This window comes from Microchirus variegatus, assembly GCF_963457635.1.
Source record: "Microchirus variegatus genome assembly, chromosome: 8".
In the NCBI taxonomy this organism is placed as follows: Eukaryota; Metazoa; Chordata; class Actinopteri; order Pleuronectiformes; family Soleidae; genus Microchirus; species Microchirus variegatus.
Genome location: NC_139809.1, coordinates 13595037 through 13610087, shown reverse-complemented (window position 1 = coordinate 13610087; position 15051 = coordinate 13595037). Strand labels below are relative to the sequence as shown.

At 42.4% G+C, this 15051-nt stretch overlaps 1 protein-coding gene across 1 annotated transcript; it reads left to right on the top strand.

The window, feature by feature from the left end:
* Positions 1 to 2523: 2523 nt before the first annotated feature.
* Positions 2524 to 14639, top strand: LOC310930391 (D(4) dopamine receptor-like; the record flags this gene model as incomplete). Its single annotated transcript, XM_083893358.1, is given in 5 exon segments — positions 2524 to 2572; positions 2575 to 2867; positions 6085 to 6197; positions 9860 to 10455; positions 14431 to 14639. Coding segments are annotated over 5 exon segments (1260 nt in total).
* Between the last annotated feature and the right edge of the window lie 412 nt (positions 14640 to 15051).

Genomic DNA, 15051 nt, shown 5'->3' with positions numbered 1-15051 from the left:
TCCTTTTTTCTTTTCTTTTGTGAATAGGAATATTTATCTTGAGTATTGAGGAGGTTTAAATGACATTAAAGGGAGATGTTAAATACAATTTAAGAGGGCTATTTAAAGGTCCAGTGTGTAAGAGTGTGCAAGTGCAACCAGGCTTTACAATTCTAAACTGTACCGTACTGGACCAAACCCAAACCCTTAAATCTGTTTGGTGCAAGATGGTCGGCCTCCATAAAACAAGGTGCAATGTACAAATCGTGCCATTTGCATCGCAATCACTACGGGATCACAGCATCTTTGTGCAACACCGACCACCAGCGTCATCGACATCGTCAAAGTGTTAGACTCATTGGAGTGATTGACGCGTTGCGCCACTCACAATATTCACATGGAATTTGCATCTATTTGTGTCTGTGCATTGACTATGTAAACACAGCATAAAACTACGGGGGAAAAAGCCAAAAGATTTTAGCTTTAAAGCGATTAAACACTGATGGAAAGGATATTATAATTCCGCTAACAAACCTTCCAACAAACCTTTAATGGAAATCTTAAATGTCCATAACTTTTAAAAGCCTGAAAGGGGATTTTATTAGTGCTTCATGAGGTGCCGTGCAGACGTAGTTGGGAAGGAGCCAAGTGTAATTATGAGTGATCAAAGTGTCCTTGAAGACGCACAGGTGGCTCCTGATAATGTTGTTGTGGACTTCACCGACGTCCTTGAAGCCTTTTTGTCCTCAAAAAGTTTCCCGTGGCTATTAACTGTGTTGTGGTTTATTTTAGTGCCACTGAATTTTTTGATTCTTCATTTAACGTTGGAGGTCAAGTGTAAGTTGAGGGATTTTTCCTAAGGTTCTGGCAGATTTTGAGGAGGACATTTTTTTTACAGATCATAATAATAATAATGAGTTATAATGAGAGAAACAGGCTGTGATGGCACGGATATACCTGGAGAATGTAGCATGTTAATGTGATCATTAGATGATGTGAAACAGATGGAGGCTGAGGCGAGATCGTCATCATCATCATCTCCGATGCCGCCGCCGCCGTGATCTCACTCCCTCATCTCCACCACCACAAATTGAAACCTGTTCACTGAAATGAAAACAGCTCGGCGTGGACGTCTGTTTCCCCGACAGTCTCATATCTGCTGAGTGTTTGTTTTCATTATCCTCCTGAGGGACGTCTGCGTGATGATCAACACTGCCAACACACACTGAACAGTACAGGACATATTCCTATCGTCTGTTCCAAAGGTCTGTAGTGAATTAAGAAAGGAGATATAAAAATATGCAGGATTGGTCTGAAACTGAAACATCTGGTCTCATTGGACACTTTTAAAATATGTTTTTGAAACGAATTGGAGGCAGAAACACAACATATATGGCTGATTTTCGTCACTTTCACCAGTGTTTTGGTTTCATTTCTCACTGAAACTTTCTTCTCATCAGTTTGTGATGATGATTTTTCTCTCACCATGAATGAAGTGTTAGTGTTTTAGTGCAGCCAGCAGGGGGCGACAGAGCCACTTCACCACATCAGCCTCAGTCACAGCAGATGAAAAGAAGTTTTTGACTCTTTTTTTTCTTCTTACATTATAAGAAAACTTTTATTTTATTTATTCTTAAGATTTAAAAAATCGAGGCTGATTTTTGACTTTTTAGCCTGAGAATTTTTCATTTATAATTCACCTTTGTAGGTATTTTGTTGGGTGCCGTTCCTTCAGGATTTATGAACAATAATTTAATTGTTTATTTTAATAACTGCATTTTCTTTATTCTCTGTATTATATATGACAACTGCGTTCAGAAGAAAAGAGTCTGATTAATTAACCTAAACCTATATTTATTTTTACATTAGGACTTTCTACTTCTTACTTTTTTCTAATCTTTCTAAGTTTATTTTATGCCGTTTGGTTTCTGAGTATTTTCCACTTTGTATTGATGTTTGTAAAAGTCACTCACACACTCTCTCACACACACGCACACTTGCATGCGCAAACACAGGGTCTGGTCTCTCTCTCACACACAGACTCTCTCTCTCTCTGTCTCTTGCTGGAGCTCAAGGACTGAAGGACACTACCATAAAGCGCAGCTGATAAGCGGCTTTAATTGGCTCATTTGGCCCCGTTGGCCTTTCGCAGTCTGCACACACACACGCACTGACACAAACACACACACACACACACACACACACACGGACACGGACACACACACACATACACAAAGTGGAGGAGAGAGCACACACTGACTCTCTGAAGAAACATGGATTATCTCTCTTTGATCTAAAGACTCTGATGAGTTTTTCCCTTTTTCTTTTTTTCCCCTGACTAAAGAAACTTTTATCATCACAGATTTAATTATGATGAGTTGACGTTTTGTTTGTTTCACTCTCCACCTTTTGATCCAACCTTCGTCCACTCTGCTTTACGCGCAGCTCCTGCGTAATTGCGCACCGGAGAGTCCGCTGAACTGTCCGTCACACGGCGATGGCACCGCAGCAGCGCGGGGTTCGGAGGAGCGCAGCTCGGCATTCATGAGAGCCCGGTGGCCGCGCTGCTGTGGCTCGGAGCGGGACAGGAGCGGGAGGAGCCGCCGGGGCCGGAGATGGCGGCCAACCTGAACCTGAGTGTGGTGGTGGAGGCGGCGGCGGCGGCGGAGGAGGAGGAGGCGCAGGTCCAGGGGACGCGCTACAACCTGCCGGCCCTGGTGTTCGGGGTGTTGCTGATCGTGGTGATCATCTGCGGGAACCTGCTGGTTTGTCTGAGCGTGTTCATGGAGAAGGCGCTGAAAACAACCACCAACTACTTCATCGTCAGCCTGGCGGTGGCCGATCTGATGCTCGCGGTGCTGGTGCTGCCGCTCTTCGTCTTCTCTGAGGTGAGTCACGGGCTGGGGGTGAACCACCGGGGTGAACTGGAGGACAGCCACACCTGAGCTCAGGTGAGAGGAGCTGTCCGTGGCCCCGCCCTCTTTTTAAGACCCCACCCACTTCCTCTCATCTGTTTAAAGATGGGTATAAGTAGGGCTGGGTCAAAATAGCAATTTGGTGATATATTGACGTCCCTCTTTGTGCAATGCGATAATCAATACACCAGGGCAAATATCGATATTTTAATTAAGGGGGCTCAATGAGGGGCTCCATAGTAAACAGTCCCTGCCAGTGTCACTACCTCATGTCTCCTCATGGTGGCGCCACTCAAATGAATGAAACTTCATGTAAACCATAAAAAGTTGATGACAGGCTGTAAAATACAGTTATCATTGCAGCCAAGGTTAATTAACTTTTCTTATGAAATGTTTTGCCGGCTATTTAACGTATATAAGGTTTTTTTTATGTTTTTTACACTCTGCATGTTGCCGAGACAATAAAATTATTAATTATTAAATTTATCAAATAAAATAGTGGGACAGTGACGTATAATATCTGTTAACACTGTAAAGTCACACAAATGGAGGAGAAACATGTACATGGATAAAAAAGTGAGCTATGTGAACAGTTAACTTAATTTGAAACAAATAAGAAAGAAGTCAGTTAATAGCCTAAGATTGTTTTTTACTCTTGGAAACATACTGTTTGTCTCCTGACGTAAATGTAAGAGGATACTTCTCTGTTAAAAACAGCAATTCATACAGTGATCAGTTGATGAGTGATTTCTTTGTCATTTGGAGCAAAGAAATAAAACAAATATTCACATTTAAGACGCTGTAAAATCAGAGAAACTTAATTCAAAAAACACTTGTTTCAGCCTTAACATACACACATATATATACTCATTCAAGCAGAATGTCTCCACTTTGATTGTGGAGTCTTTAAAGTGGTATAACCACCATGCCACAGTGGTGTGGCTAACCCAATAAAAGCACCTTAATATCTTTAACCAATGCATTAATCTGTTGACTGATGGGCTGAGATTTGGTCTGGCAGATTTAATGTTGACAGTGATGATGCGTTCAGTCGTCAGAGCTGGACGCAGAGAGGAAATCTGTGAATCTGTGCTCTTAATCTAAGGTGTTTGGTTTTCACCTGCTCAGATTAATGGACATATTTAAGTCTGTGTGCACAGTGTTTAAATGTGCTCGCTTTGTTCAGTCATTATTTTTGCATTTTAAAGGTGATATATGTAAGAAAAGTGTTATATTACACAACAATGCCCACAGTTTATTAATGGTGGCGTTTTGTTTTCTTCAGTTCGACAGATATCGTGTCGCATCGATATATGATTGTCTTGCAATATATATATTGATTATCACTTATTGTTGTATCTGGTTATTATTGGTTATCGAGGACCGCGTATCGTATTGTATCAGGAGGTCCCCTGTGATTCCCACCCCTAATCTTATTTCTGTATTTTTGTAAAATCGCGCAACCACGCCCCTGCAGTGTTTTTTGAAATGGGATCACATTAACTTTAACATTTAAAATTTTTACACATTAATTCTAGTCTTTTTCTACCAGTCATGAATGCTTGGTTTGAACTTTGTGAAATGTGACAGTGAAGTCACATTTCTGTCTACACAGGGGTGTCAAAACGTTTTTTAATGAGGGCCATGGTGCTTTTTTCCCTTTTTTTAACAGTAACATTAACATACAAAGGCACTGTTTTATAAAAATCAAATTTTCATTGTCACAATTATCGTTTTTAAATGGAAATGCAACCAAAAACTAAAAAAACTAAGCCATGCAGGAGTGAAAATTGCCTTTCTTTCCACATCTGGAGTCAAATAACATAATATGAGATGAGTGTTCTTGGTTTTAAAGCGCAACTCCTTACCATAAATAATACATTATAAAACCGAAGCTGTGGGCCGTACAACATCTCACAGAGGGCCGTGATTTGCCCGTGGGCCGGACTTTGGACAACAGCGCGCAGGTGTACCAAAGCATAAGTAAGTAAAGAATAAATGTGTCACCATCACACTACCCTGAATAAATACGCTTTAAGTTCACGACCTGGGCTCACGCATAGGGAAAAATCAGATATGAGTCTCTTCAGCATGGTAATGTAAACATCGTCTGTTTGTCCTGGTGAATCAAACAGTCTGACAGACAGACGGAGCAGATCCACTCTCAGCCAGGAGACAAAAACAATATTAAAAAAAACAAGTGTTTTGTTTTTCCCTCTTGTCCCTCATGATTATTTATTCATTCATCCCATTTTCCCCGTTGTTTCCTCCCCCTCGGCTCATCTTTGTGCTCGCTGTTGTCGACACTAATTAAAACAAAAGAGCTGAGCTCACTCATGTTTCAGCCTCAGCGATCTGACGTTTGCTCTGCATCAAACCGCATGGCGTCAGTGCTGTTATCTGATGATCAACGTGTTTCTTTGAAACAAGTATTGATACTGCCATAATTGCTGCCACGTAAGGCATTCGTGTCGTTTGTTTTAGTTCCATTATCTCATGTTTCATGAGCAGATTATAGGTGATACTGTATGTGTGAGCGACATTAATGTTCAAATGAACAAAACACATTTATGTTCATTTATATTGAAGATTGACTCTGTCATTTCATTTCTCAGGACATGAAGAAGTTCTGTGAAAAATCCCGTGGCCGTAACCTTCAGCAACAGATAATTTCATCCAGATTTGTTGTTTACTTTTTGATTTATTCTGCTCGCAGACAAACAGAAAGACAAACATAACCTCAACCTCCTCGCTGGAGCTAATACAAATCCAAACATTACATTCAGGTGCTGGTCTATTAACTGCACAGTGAAATGATTACATATGTAAAAAATCAAGAAGTATGGAGTCAGTGATGATTTGAGTTCAAAAGCTTTTTTGAAGACGACTCAAATCCGAGGCATCCTCTGTCGTTCTGCCGGTGAATCTCAGAGTTAAGGTATATCTTCGTCGACCTTGGGGAGGACTGCGCCGTTGAGCTATAGGTCCTTTGCCCTAGAGGAGTTAGGTTCAATATAATAATGAGGAACACTCTGTAGACAAAATTATGGGTGCCAGGGTTATACAGAGGCCTGTTTGTGATCTACGAGTTGCAGCTGGTCTCTAGTTGTTAGGTTTGTGCTTAAAGAAGCAGAATTAGAAGTTTTTCTCTTGCATAACTGAACTGCATGTGTCTCTGTGTGTGTCTCAGTTTCAGGACGGCGTGTGGACGCTCAGCACGACCATCTGTGATGGCCTGATGACCATGGATGTGATGCTGTGCACCGCCTCCATCTTCAACCTCTGTGCCATCAGCATCGACAGGTCAGTGCACATGTGTGTGTGTGTGTGTGTGCGCAGGTGTGTCAGGTTATCTTTAAAAACTCTCCAGATGATTAATCTGCTCTCGAGTCTCTCGTTGTGACAGCTTAGCTGAGCAACTTGTACCTAAAAGTTACATCCATACATCCGTTTACTGCTTTATCCTTCACATGAGGGTCGCGGGGGTCACGTACGGGCAATTCAGAGTGTCTGAGTTTTCCCCAAAATCCTCATCAGCGATGCTCTGCACAATATTCTAACAAATATTTAATAGGCTAAGTAAAATATGTCTTAATAGAAGTATTAGGTCCAAATTTTGACTCTTAAATCTTTAATCAAAGTTTAGAAGCGCTGGAGATGCTTCACTGAGGGTTCCAGGTCATCTTCACCTGACATTTGTCAGACAGTCACGGTCACAGGCGCACTGATGTGGAAATATGATAACGACCTTTTTGTCTGTTTCCAGTAAAAGCTTCAAAAAGCAGAAGGCACATCAGAGCAGGGAGAACATTTTAAAGCCCCCCCAAAAAACGAAGGATGCGCCCGCAGTGATGAACTGCCTGCCTCTTCCTGTGCTCGTTACTTTAACTCAATGAGATTATCTGGACCCTGGGCTGATGTTGAAGGATGAAACTCTGAGCCTGAAAAAAAAACCCAGGCAGCTCCTTAAATCCGATGTCCTTTACTCGAGAAAATATGATTACATCAGAGACGGATGTGGGGGGGGGGCAGTGAAGCTAACGTGGACTGATGGTGATGATCTGAAGCTTTCTGAAGCAGTTAGAGGTTTCCAGCGCAATGGCAGTGTCTGAATAATTCAACAGACTAGAGAGCAGGAAAAAAAACGTGTCGTTGAAGATTCCACAGAGTCCAAACGCTGCTGGGTGTCCATGGGGCCTGAAGGTGAACATCTCCAGATCTCTCACAGCTGAGCGATGACCTGCTTGTCACTCATAGACAGATTAGCACAAATAACAGGAATTAGGGGGCAACTAAAGTGTTTCATTCACTTTAGATGCACAAGCCAGGGTTTGAATCAATGCAATTAGCAAATCGTTTTTCTCGTTCTTGCGTAACATCATAAAAGTTAATATTTTGTTGAAATGCTCTACATATATCAGGGGAAAATTTGCATTTGGATATTTTCATAATTTTCATCCTGTTAAGCAGCATAAACCATGGGGAGACCGAATGAGGCTGTTTGGACTCTGTGCTTTTGCAGCTTAACAGTTTGACCTTTTGCCAAATACAATTATTTCCTCTTATATGAAGGTCAGCGAGTTATTGCCTCTGCACAGGAAGTTGTGTTCTGCTCCTGCATTTGTCTGTGAGAGCAGCAGAACTCAAAAAGTAAAGGATGGAATTTTCAAGGCATGTAGGGTTTCTTTCTCGCTCAGGGAATAAATGAGTTGATATGGGTATAAATTAATTGGGTGGAGGATAATTAATAAATAATCCCATCCTCTAATCCCACTTTGCCATGTTACTGATATAGTGCAAATTCCATAGGCTACATTTACCTTCACACACACATTTTCACTTTTAATCAAAAGTGGCCGTTTTATGTTATAATATTGTAATGAATGAATTTTATTTACACTTCTACAAATTATGCAATCTTCATTAATCTGCGCTTTTTCCTGTCATGGTTTTGCACTGACTTGATAATCAAAAAAAAGTGTGTTCTGTATCTGTTCAATATGGAACTCCTCCTGACTTTCAAATATGTAACAAATCTGTATTTTACAGAGCGGTTGAAAGTGTTTTTGCTCTGACACAAGTTAACTCCACTGATGCCGCGTCATTCATCGTTTAGAAGCTCCACACACAGACAGAACTGATTCATGCTGTTGTTTTGCTCATGCAGCGATTGGACGATACCACATCTTTGTGTCCGATACCGATGTCTCAAACCCAAGTATCTACGAATACCGATATTAGTCCAATACGGATCATTTTAGACCATTAATGAACGAGAAAGCTGCTAACAACACATTTGTTGTTGTTGAGTCATGTCAAAGACATAATTGTTCCAGTTGTGTAACAGATATTATTGAGATAAGCAGCCCAGACATGACCTAGCTAAAATGCTTATCTCGTGCAGCACACAAAGAGAAACTTGTGGAAGGAGTAATTTGGCCTTGGGCCTGGAAATGTTAAGACTCTCAAACAGGGAGTAAATCAGTTTTGTGTCAGAATAAATCACTTTTGTGTGACTGTCTCAGCTAATCTGTGCAAGAATATACGGTGGGACGAGCAGTAGAAGTAAGTAATAAATCACCCTCCAAAGATTATTATAGAATGATTCATCAGTAACACAGTCTACTTTTAACTATGTTTCTTGGTCGAGTGCTGTAATATATCACCTTGGTAACGGTGAACTGCTGCTGGGAGGATTTTGTTGCATTTGGGCTGAGCTAGCCTAGCTGTTTACCCTGCCGTCTCCAATCTTAATGCTAAGCTAACCAGCTGCTGTTTCTGTAGCTTCATAATTAAAGTTCAGATGTAAGAGATTTTTCTTAAAGGTCTCATGGCCTCTTTTTCTGCCTGAGGATGTTCATCATGTGTTCAGGGCGGCAACTGATTTTTTTCCTCCAGCTTCTTAAATGTGAATATTTTCTGGTTTCTTTGCTCCTAATAACAAAGAAATCATTTGAACTGATCATTTTCCAGATTTGGGAAACACTGATCAACATTTTATGACATTTTATGGACCAAATAATTAGAAATTAAACAAGTTGTGTTGAACATCATGTGCATGAGAGCCCCGCGATCCAGACATGACCCAGAGGACGACACTTCTAAAAAGAGGACAACTAAACTTAGACCTTTTCCACTGCAGACATTTTCACTCCGTCAATCTCAAGTGGAACTAATAAAGTTTTTTCATGCTTTATTAAAATCATTACCAGTGCAGCTCAGTGCCTATTCATATTATGTATTCCACCTGTGACAGGTCAAAGTATATCGTAGTATAGTATAGAAAAGAAGAAGAAGAAGGGATGTGAATTTGATGCATTTGCGATCAATAAAGAAACGGATGTGATCTGATTCTGTCAAGATTCAGGGCAGATTAGGTTTGTTTAGACAGGAACTATACGAGCAGGGTCATGAGGGGTGATATTGCCAATCCCAAACTGACATGGGGCGAAAGGCGGGGTCACACCCTGGACAGGTCGCCCCCAGAATATCACATTGACCTACAGTCAATTTAGTGTCCAATTTGCCTAATCCCCAATCTAATCTGCATGTTTTTGGACTGTGGGAGGAAACCAGAGAACCTGGTTGCAAACTCCACCACATGATACACTAAAGTTTCATCATAATCTCCCATTTGTGATCACTTATACTTGGTGCAATAACCTTGGGACATTATTTTCTTGTTGTGATGTGGATTCTCTTAATACTCTGTTTTTATTGTGTATTGTGAATGAATGCATGTATGTACTGTATATGTGGGTGAGTACGTTTAGCTACCCTCGCTGTCTTTATCTGTTGCCGTGATAATGATAATCTGCTTTCTTGCAAACTCTATACTGTATGTATAAGCTGTGGCAGCCTTTATATTCAGGCTGTTTTCCTCTTGAGAGAAATAAAATAAAGCTGAATGTTGCTGCAGATCATTGAGTCCCTTAATGTTGTTTTTCTTATATATATATGTGCAGGTTCATTGCCGTGTCAATCCCTCTCAACTACAACAGGAAGCATGTGGACCTGCGGCAGACCGTGCTGTTGTCAGCTACCTGGATCCTGGCTCTGGCCGTGGCCTCCCCCGTCATCTTTGGCATCAACAACGTGCCTAAACGCGACCCCAGCGAGTGCAAACTGGAGAACGACGACTATGTCGTGTACTCGTCCGTGTGCTCCTTCTTCATCCCGTGTCCCATCATGCTGCTGCTGTACTGCGGCATGTTCCGCGGCCTGCGGAACTGGGAGGAGGCGCGCAAGGCCAAGCTGAGGAACAGCATCCAGGCCTGTCGCAAGCTGCAGGAGGCCGCCGCCGCCTCTCTGCCACCGCTGGCCTCGCTGCCTCCGCCGCTGCCGCCCATCATAGAGCGGGAGCTGACGGACACTCCGGACGAACCGTCCACCTTCCCGTCCGTGGAGCAGCCCTTCCACTTGTCAGAGTACAAAAAAGACAGACATGTGCAGACCGTCAGCTTCACAGAGATCAGGTTCAATCCTGAACCTCACGGGAGGAAGAGGGCCAAGATCAACAGCCGGGAGAGGAAGGCCATGAAGGTTCTTCCTGTCGTTGTGGGTGAGTTCTCAGTCAGTCGTCCACCACACAAGACTGTATTAGAATATGTATTAGAGTGTATTCAGATTACCAGGACGAAGTGGCCATGTGACATGAATGAGAAGGGTCTTTTCCATCCATTCATCCGTTATCTACCGCTTTATCCTCTACCGGTGGGTTACGGGGATAGTGTTCCAATCTCCGCTGACATAGGGTGATAGGCTGGGTACACCCTGGAGAGTTCACCAGTCCATCACAGGGCCACATATATCTAACTGTCACACCTACGGTCAATTTAGAGTGACCATTACACCGAATCCCCATATTGCATGTTTTTTGGACTGTGGGAGGAAGCCGTAGAACCCGGAGAAAACCCACGCACACACAGGGAGAACATGCCAACTCCACGCAGAAAGGCCCTTGTTCCAACCCGGGGCTCGAAGCCCAGTCTTCTTGCTGCAAAGGCAAGAGCGCTAACCACTACACCAACCATGTGGCCCAAGGGTCATATTCATAGGCCTAATCCTGCCTCACACTAGAGGATAATTAGCCAGATTTCGGTTCCTGATCTGGCTCTTCTGAAAACCATAGGTGCGTTTATGATCTTAGGCTGATTTGAACAGATTATTTGGCCATATCATCCTGTGAGACACACGTTTTTTGGGTCTTCTCTTTTTCAAAGCATAAGTATTAAACATGTTTGAAATGTACGGCCCAATGGAAGCGAGTTGACAGGTTCTTACAGCTTCAATACCGTTCAAAAGTTTGGGGTCACCTATACAATTTATTTGTGTTTTCCATCCAAAAGTCACACTTTTTATTCATCAAAAGAGTTGCAAAATGATTAGAAAATATAGCCAAGACATTGACAAGATTAGAAATAATGATTAAATACATGGTGTTCATACGTGCTTAATGATTACCAATAAAGGGCTAGTATGCGACTTATATATGTTAGTAAGCACCTAGTTAATGGTGAATATGTGTTCCCTAATCTAAAGTACCAAAGAGTTTGCTTTAGTCTGTGCTTCGAGAGTGACGTCTTCGAGAGCGAAATCTCACCCACCACACATTTATTGTTTGTGAATTTCCCCTGTGGTGGATCAATAAAGTTCCATCTTATGTGTTTCCTGCTTCAGGACCCAAGTGTTCTGACAAAATATGATGTTTTTCTGTTATTGTTGATGTTGCATGCATAAAGATGGTGTTTGAGAGCACAGTCACGTTCAGATACAAAGACGACTGTCTGTTGATGCGTAATGAGTCAGACCTGAAACAATGCGGCTGCTTATTTTAACACAGCCTGAGGAGCCGGTGTGAGGATTGAAAGGTCTAAAGTGCAATATCACTGTTAGACTGCTGATCGCTACAGACTTGAAACTCACCGACGTTGCATTAAAGTTGTACGATCTCGGCCCCACGGCTACAGAGAAGTACAAATAAGCAGAAAAAAACCCAGTGAAACCCCGGTCATTTCCTGTCCCCCCGGACATTTAGGCAATGAGCCAATCTGTGTTCATCATCGCACAGTTCACTTGTTCATCATGTTTAATGTGCCACGTGAGTTTACGCTCTTGAAGTTTGTGTAATAGCCTATAATTACTACAGCTGCAAATGTTGCTTCAGAAACATTTGAATCAGCTCCTTTTAGCGAGTTAGTGTGAATTCATCCATTCACACAGACACCGACATGAATCGCTACCCGGATGCTTCTCCTACCACCTCTGATGTCAGTTCAGAGGCACCACCGCACATAGGGTAACCTATTAATAGCAGCCGGGGGGTTAGCGCTAACAGTGAGCAGTGTAATCCTGTAGCTCCTTAATCTGAAATCCAATTATTGCATAAGGGTTGGTCAGACATGACTCTGAGTGTGCTCATGCATCTCTCTAAGAGTACAAAGTGAGGGCAGTGGTTCTCAAAGTTTTTAGTTCAAGAAGCACATGAGAAACTGTTGAGCTCTCGAAGTTAACTCCATTATCACCAACGGTAAAATTCAGTGGTGTAAATAGGCCGGATTTTCACAGGAGGCAGATTTATTCCCAGTAAGATTAGTCACTCATGATCCTCCTCTTCCTCACATATACTGCACACACTGGTATAGAGACATTAGATTAAAGGCCCATTTGTACTCTATGCAAAAGACAGCGATGAAGAGTCTTTCGTCCGTACTTTGCATTCAATTCGTCCGTCATTGTACGCCAAGCACAGGAGCTTACAATGGTGGACGACATCAGAGCAATACCACAGGAAATTGTGGGGGCAGTATAGAGTAGGGCTGAACGATATATCACATTTGCGATAATATCGCGATATGATCAAGTGCAATTTTCTAACCGCAAAGGCTGCGATTATACGCTGTTCACGTGACATGCGCGTGTAAAACATGTGATATAAATATAATGAACGAGATCGTCTAACCACAGACGCTGCACTCTGGTCACATGCAGGCTCCCTGCGCTCTCACATGCGCGCGTTGCGGAGGACGAGTCACGGCCCGTTTTTGTGAATGGAATAGGTGAGGGCGGGTCGGTAAGGTGACTATGGAGCTTTGGCCGCTGTCCGAACAGCTGTTCAGTGACTGTGCGTGTCCAAGCGTGTGTGTGTGCGCGTGTGTCGTGCGAACGAGCTTGCGCTAATGTTAAGAACGGGGGTGGACACAACAATAAGCCGTCTACACGATTGAAGACGGCATCTCACCCAGTCAAGATCCTACACAACAAGCGCAGGTTCAAAAACCTGAGTCGTCTGGAGACACATCTGTGCCAGCGGAGAGTTTCTCTCTGCTCCGCTTTTTTTTTACCCTCATTTTTATTATCGCTGCTTTGATGTTCAATAATGGACAGTTTTTGAGCCTAAAACGACGTAGTACACTGTAGAATAGTTAGTTTCCACCCCGCATTGCTGCGGTTGCTGCTGCTGTAAAAAAAAAAAAAATATATATATATATGTATATATATATATATATATATGACTTTAATGTAGTATAGTATTGGCCATACTTATGATGTATTGCTTGTCCCTGTTGAATAATACAGAAGATTAAGACCTTTAAAAAATAATCGCATCGCAATCGCAATATTGGCATGAAAAATCGCAATTAGATTATTTTCCATAATCGTTCAGCCCTAGTATAGAGTCAGTAGTCCAATCTGTTAGCAAAAGTATGAAAAAGCAACCCACCGACGCTTCCCATCCTGGGAAGCAAGTTGTCCAAAGTCGCGGCGGACATACGAAACGCCATTTTCATCGATCTCTGACTTACATTTACTGGTCGTACATTAGGGCTCGATATATATGAAATTAGACCATATATCTAGATATAGGTCCTTAAGGAGCTTTGATTTCAAAAAAGGCACTCCTGTTAGCCAGTTCATTTCACGGCGCTCACTTTGCGTAAACATTTTTGGGATATATATATCGGGATATGACTATTTCACTGCCAAGAAATCCACTTGTGTTTGAGTGTAATTTCGGATCAAGCGCAATAAAAATAACCCCTTTTAATGGTCATCATGTTTGTTGATGCTCGCAGCTTGGTACTCGACTCTGCCCTCTAGAGGAGATGTTGTGTAAACATCCATATCGACGCAAAAGACATATGGAGGTATGTAAGGTAGTGACGGTGTCACAGAGATAACGTTTGGGACACAATTGAAGGAAAATGGATTATAAATGGCACCTTAAGATGGAGCGAGAGATAAGGTGACTCTAATTATTATTGTTTAATGTATTATTTTGTTGTTATTTGTTATATTTTCTATGCACTCCGGTCAAAATTCCTCAGCTCTGCTCCGATCACATACCATGGTTTATACAGTAGAACGGTATTTCTGATTTTCCTTCAAGTACACATGCCACAATTTGAAAACCATGGACCTAAAGAAAGCACTTGGGAGGACATGTAACCTCTGTTTCACAGAGTCTTAGCTCTGACTTCTGATGGAAATTAAAAAAATAAACCTAAGTGAGGCTTTTTTCTTCTTTTTCCTGCAGGTGCCTTCCTGTTCTGCTGGACTCCCTTCTTCGTCCTCCACACGATGCGAGCTCGCTGTCCGGACTGCCACGTTCCGCCTGCTCTGATGAGCGTGGTGACCTGGCTCGGCTACGTCAACAGCGCTCTCAATCCCGTCATCTACACCATCTTCAACACAGAGTTCAGGAACTTCTTCAAGAAGTTCCTGCACCGCTGCTGCTCGTCGTAGAACTGCACCGCTGCACACACATGAACAACAACAGCAGCTGTGAGGGAGAAGCTGCTGCTGATGTAGTGTCTCTAGTCTTACTGTACTGTACGTTGCCATGGTTTCCTCCTTTATGAGGTTATTTTTTCTACTTGTGATGACAGCAGTGTTTGGTCGAGCTTAACGCTTTTCCCCGAGAAGAAGCTTTTCAGCTCGAGGAATCAGCGGCACGTGTGCGTTGTGTAACCAATGAGGACTGGTTTTTATATGCAAGAAATCCATGTTTTCAGAATAAAAGTGTCATGTTCACGTGTGTGTGTGTGTGTGTGGTCACTGGACGGTGATTGGATGATTAAACACAGCTGCTGCTCATTAGCTCATCTACTCCTGTTGGTTACTTCATCCTCGTGTTTAATCTGACTTTTTTCCTCTC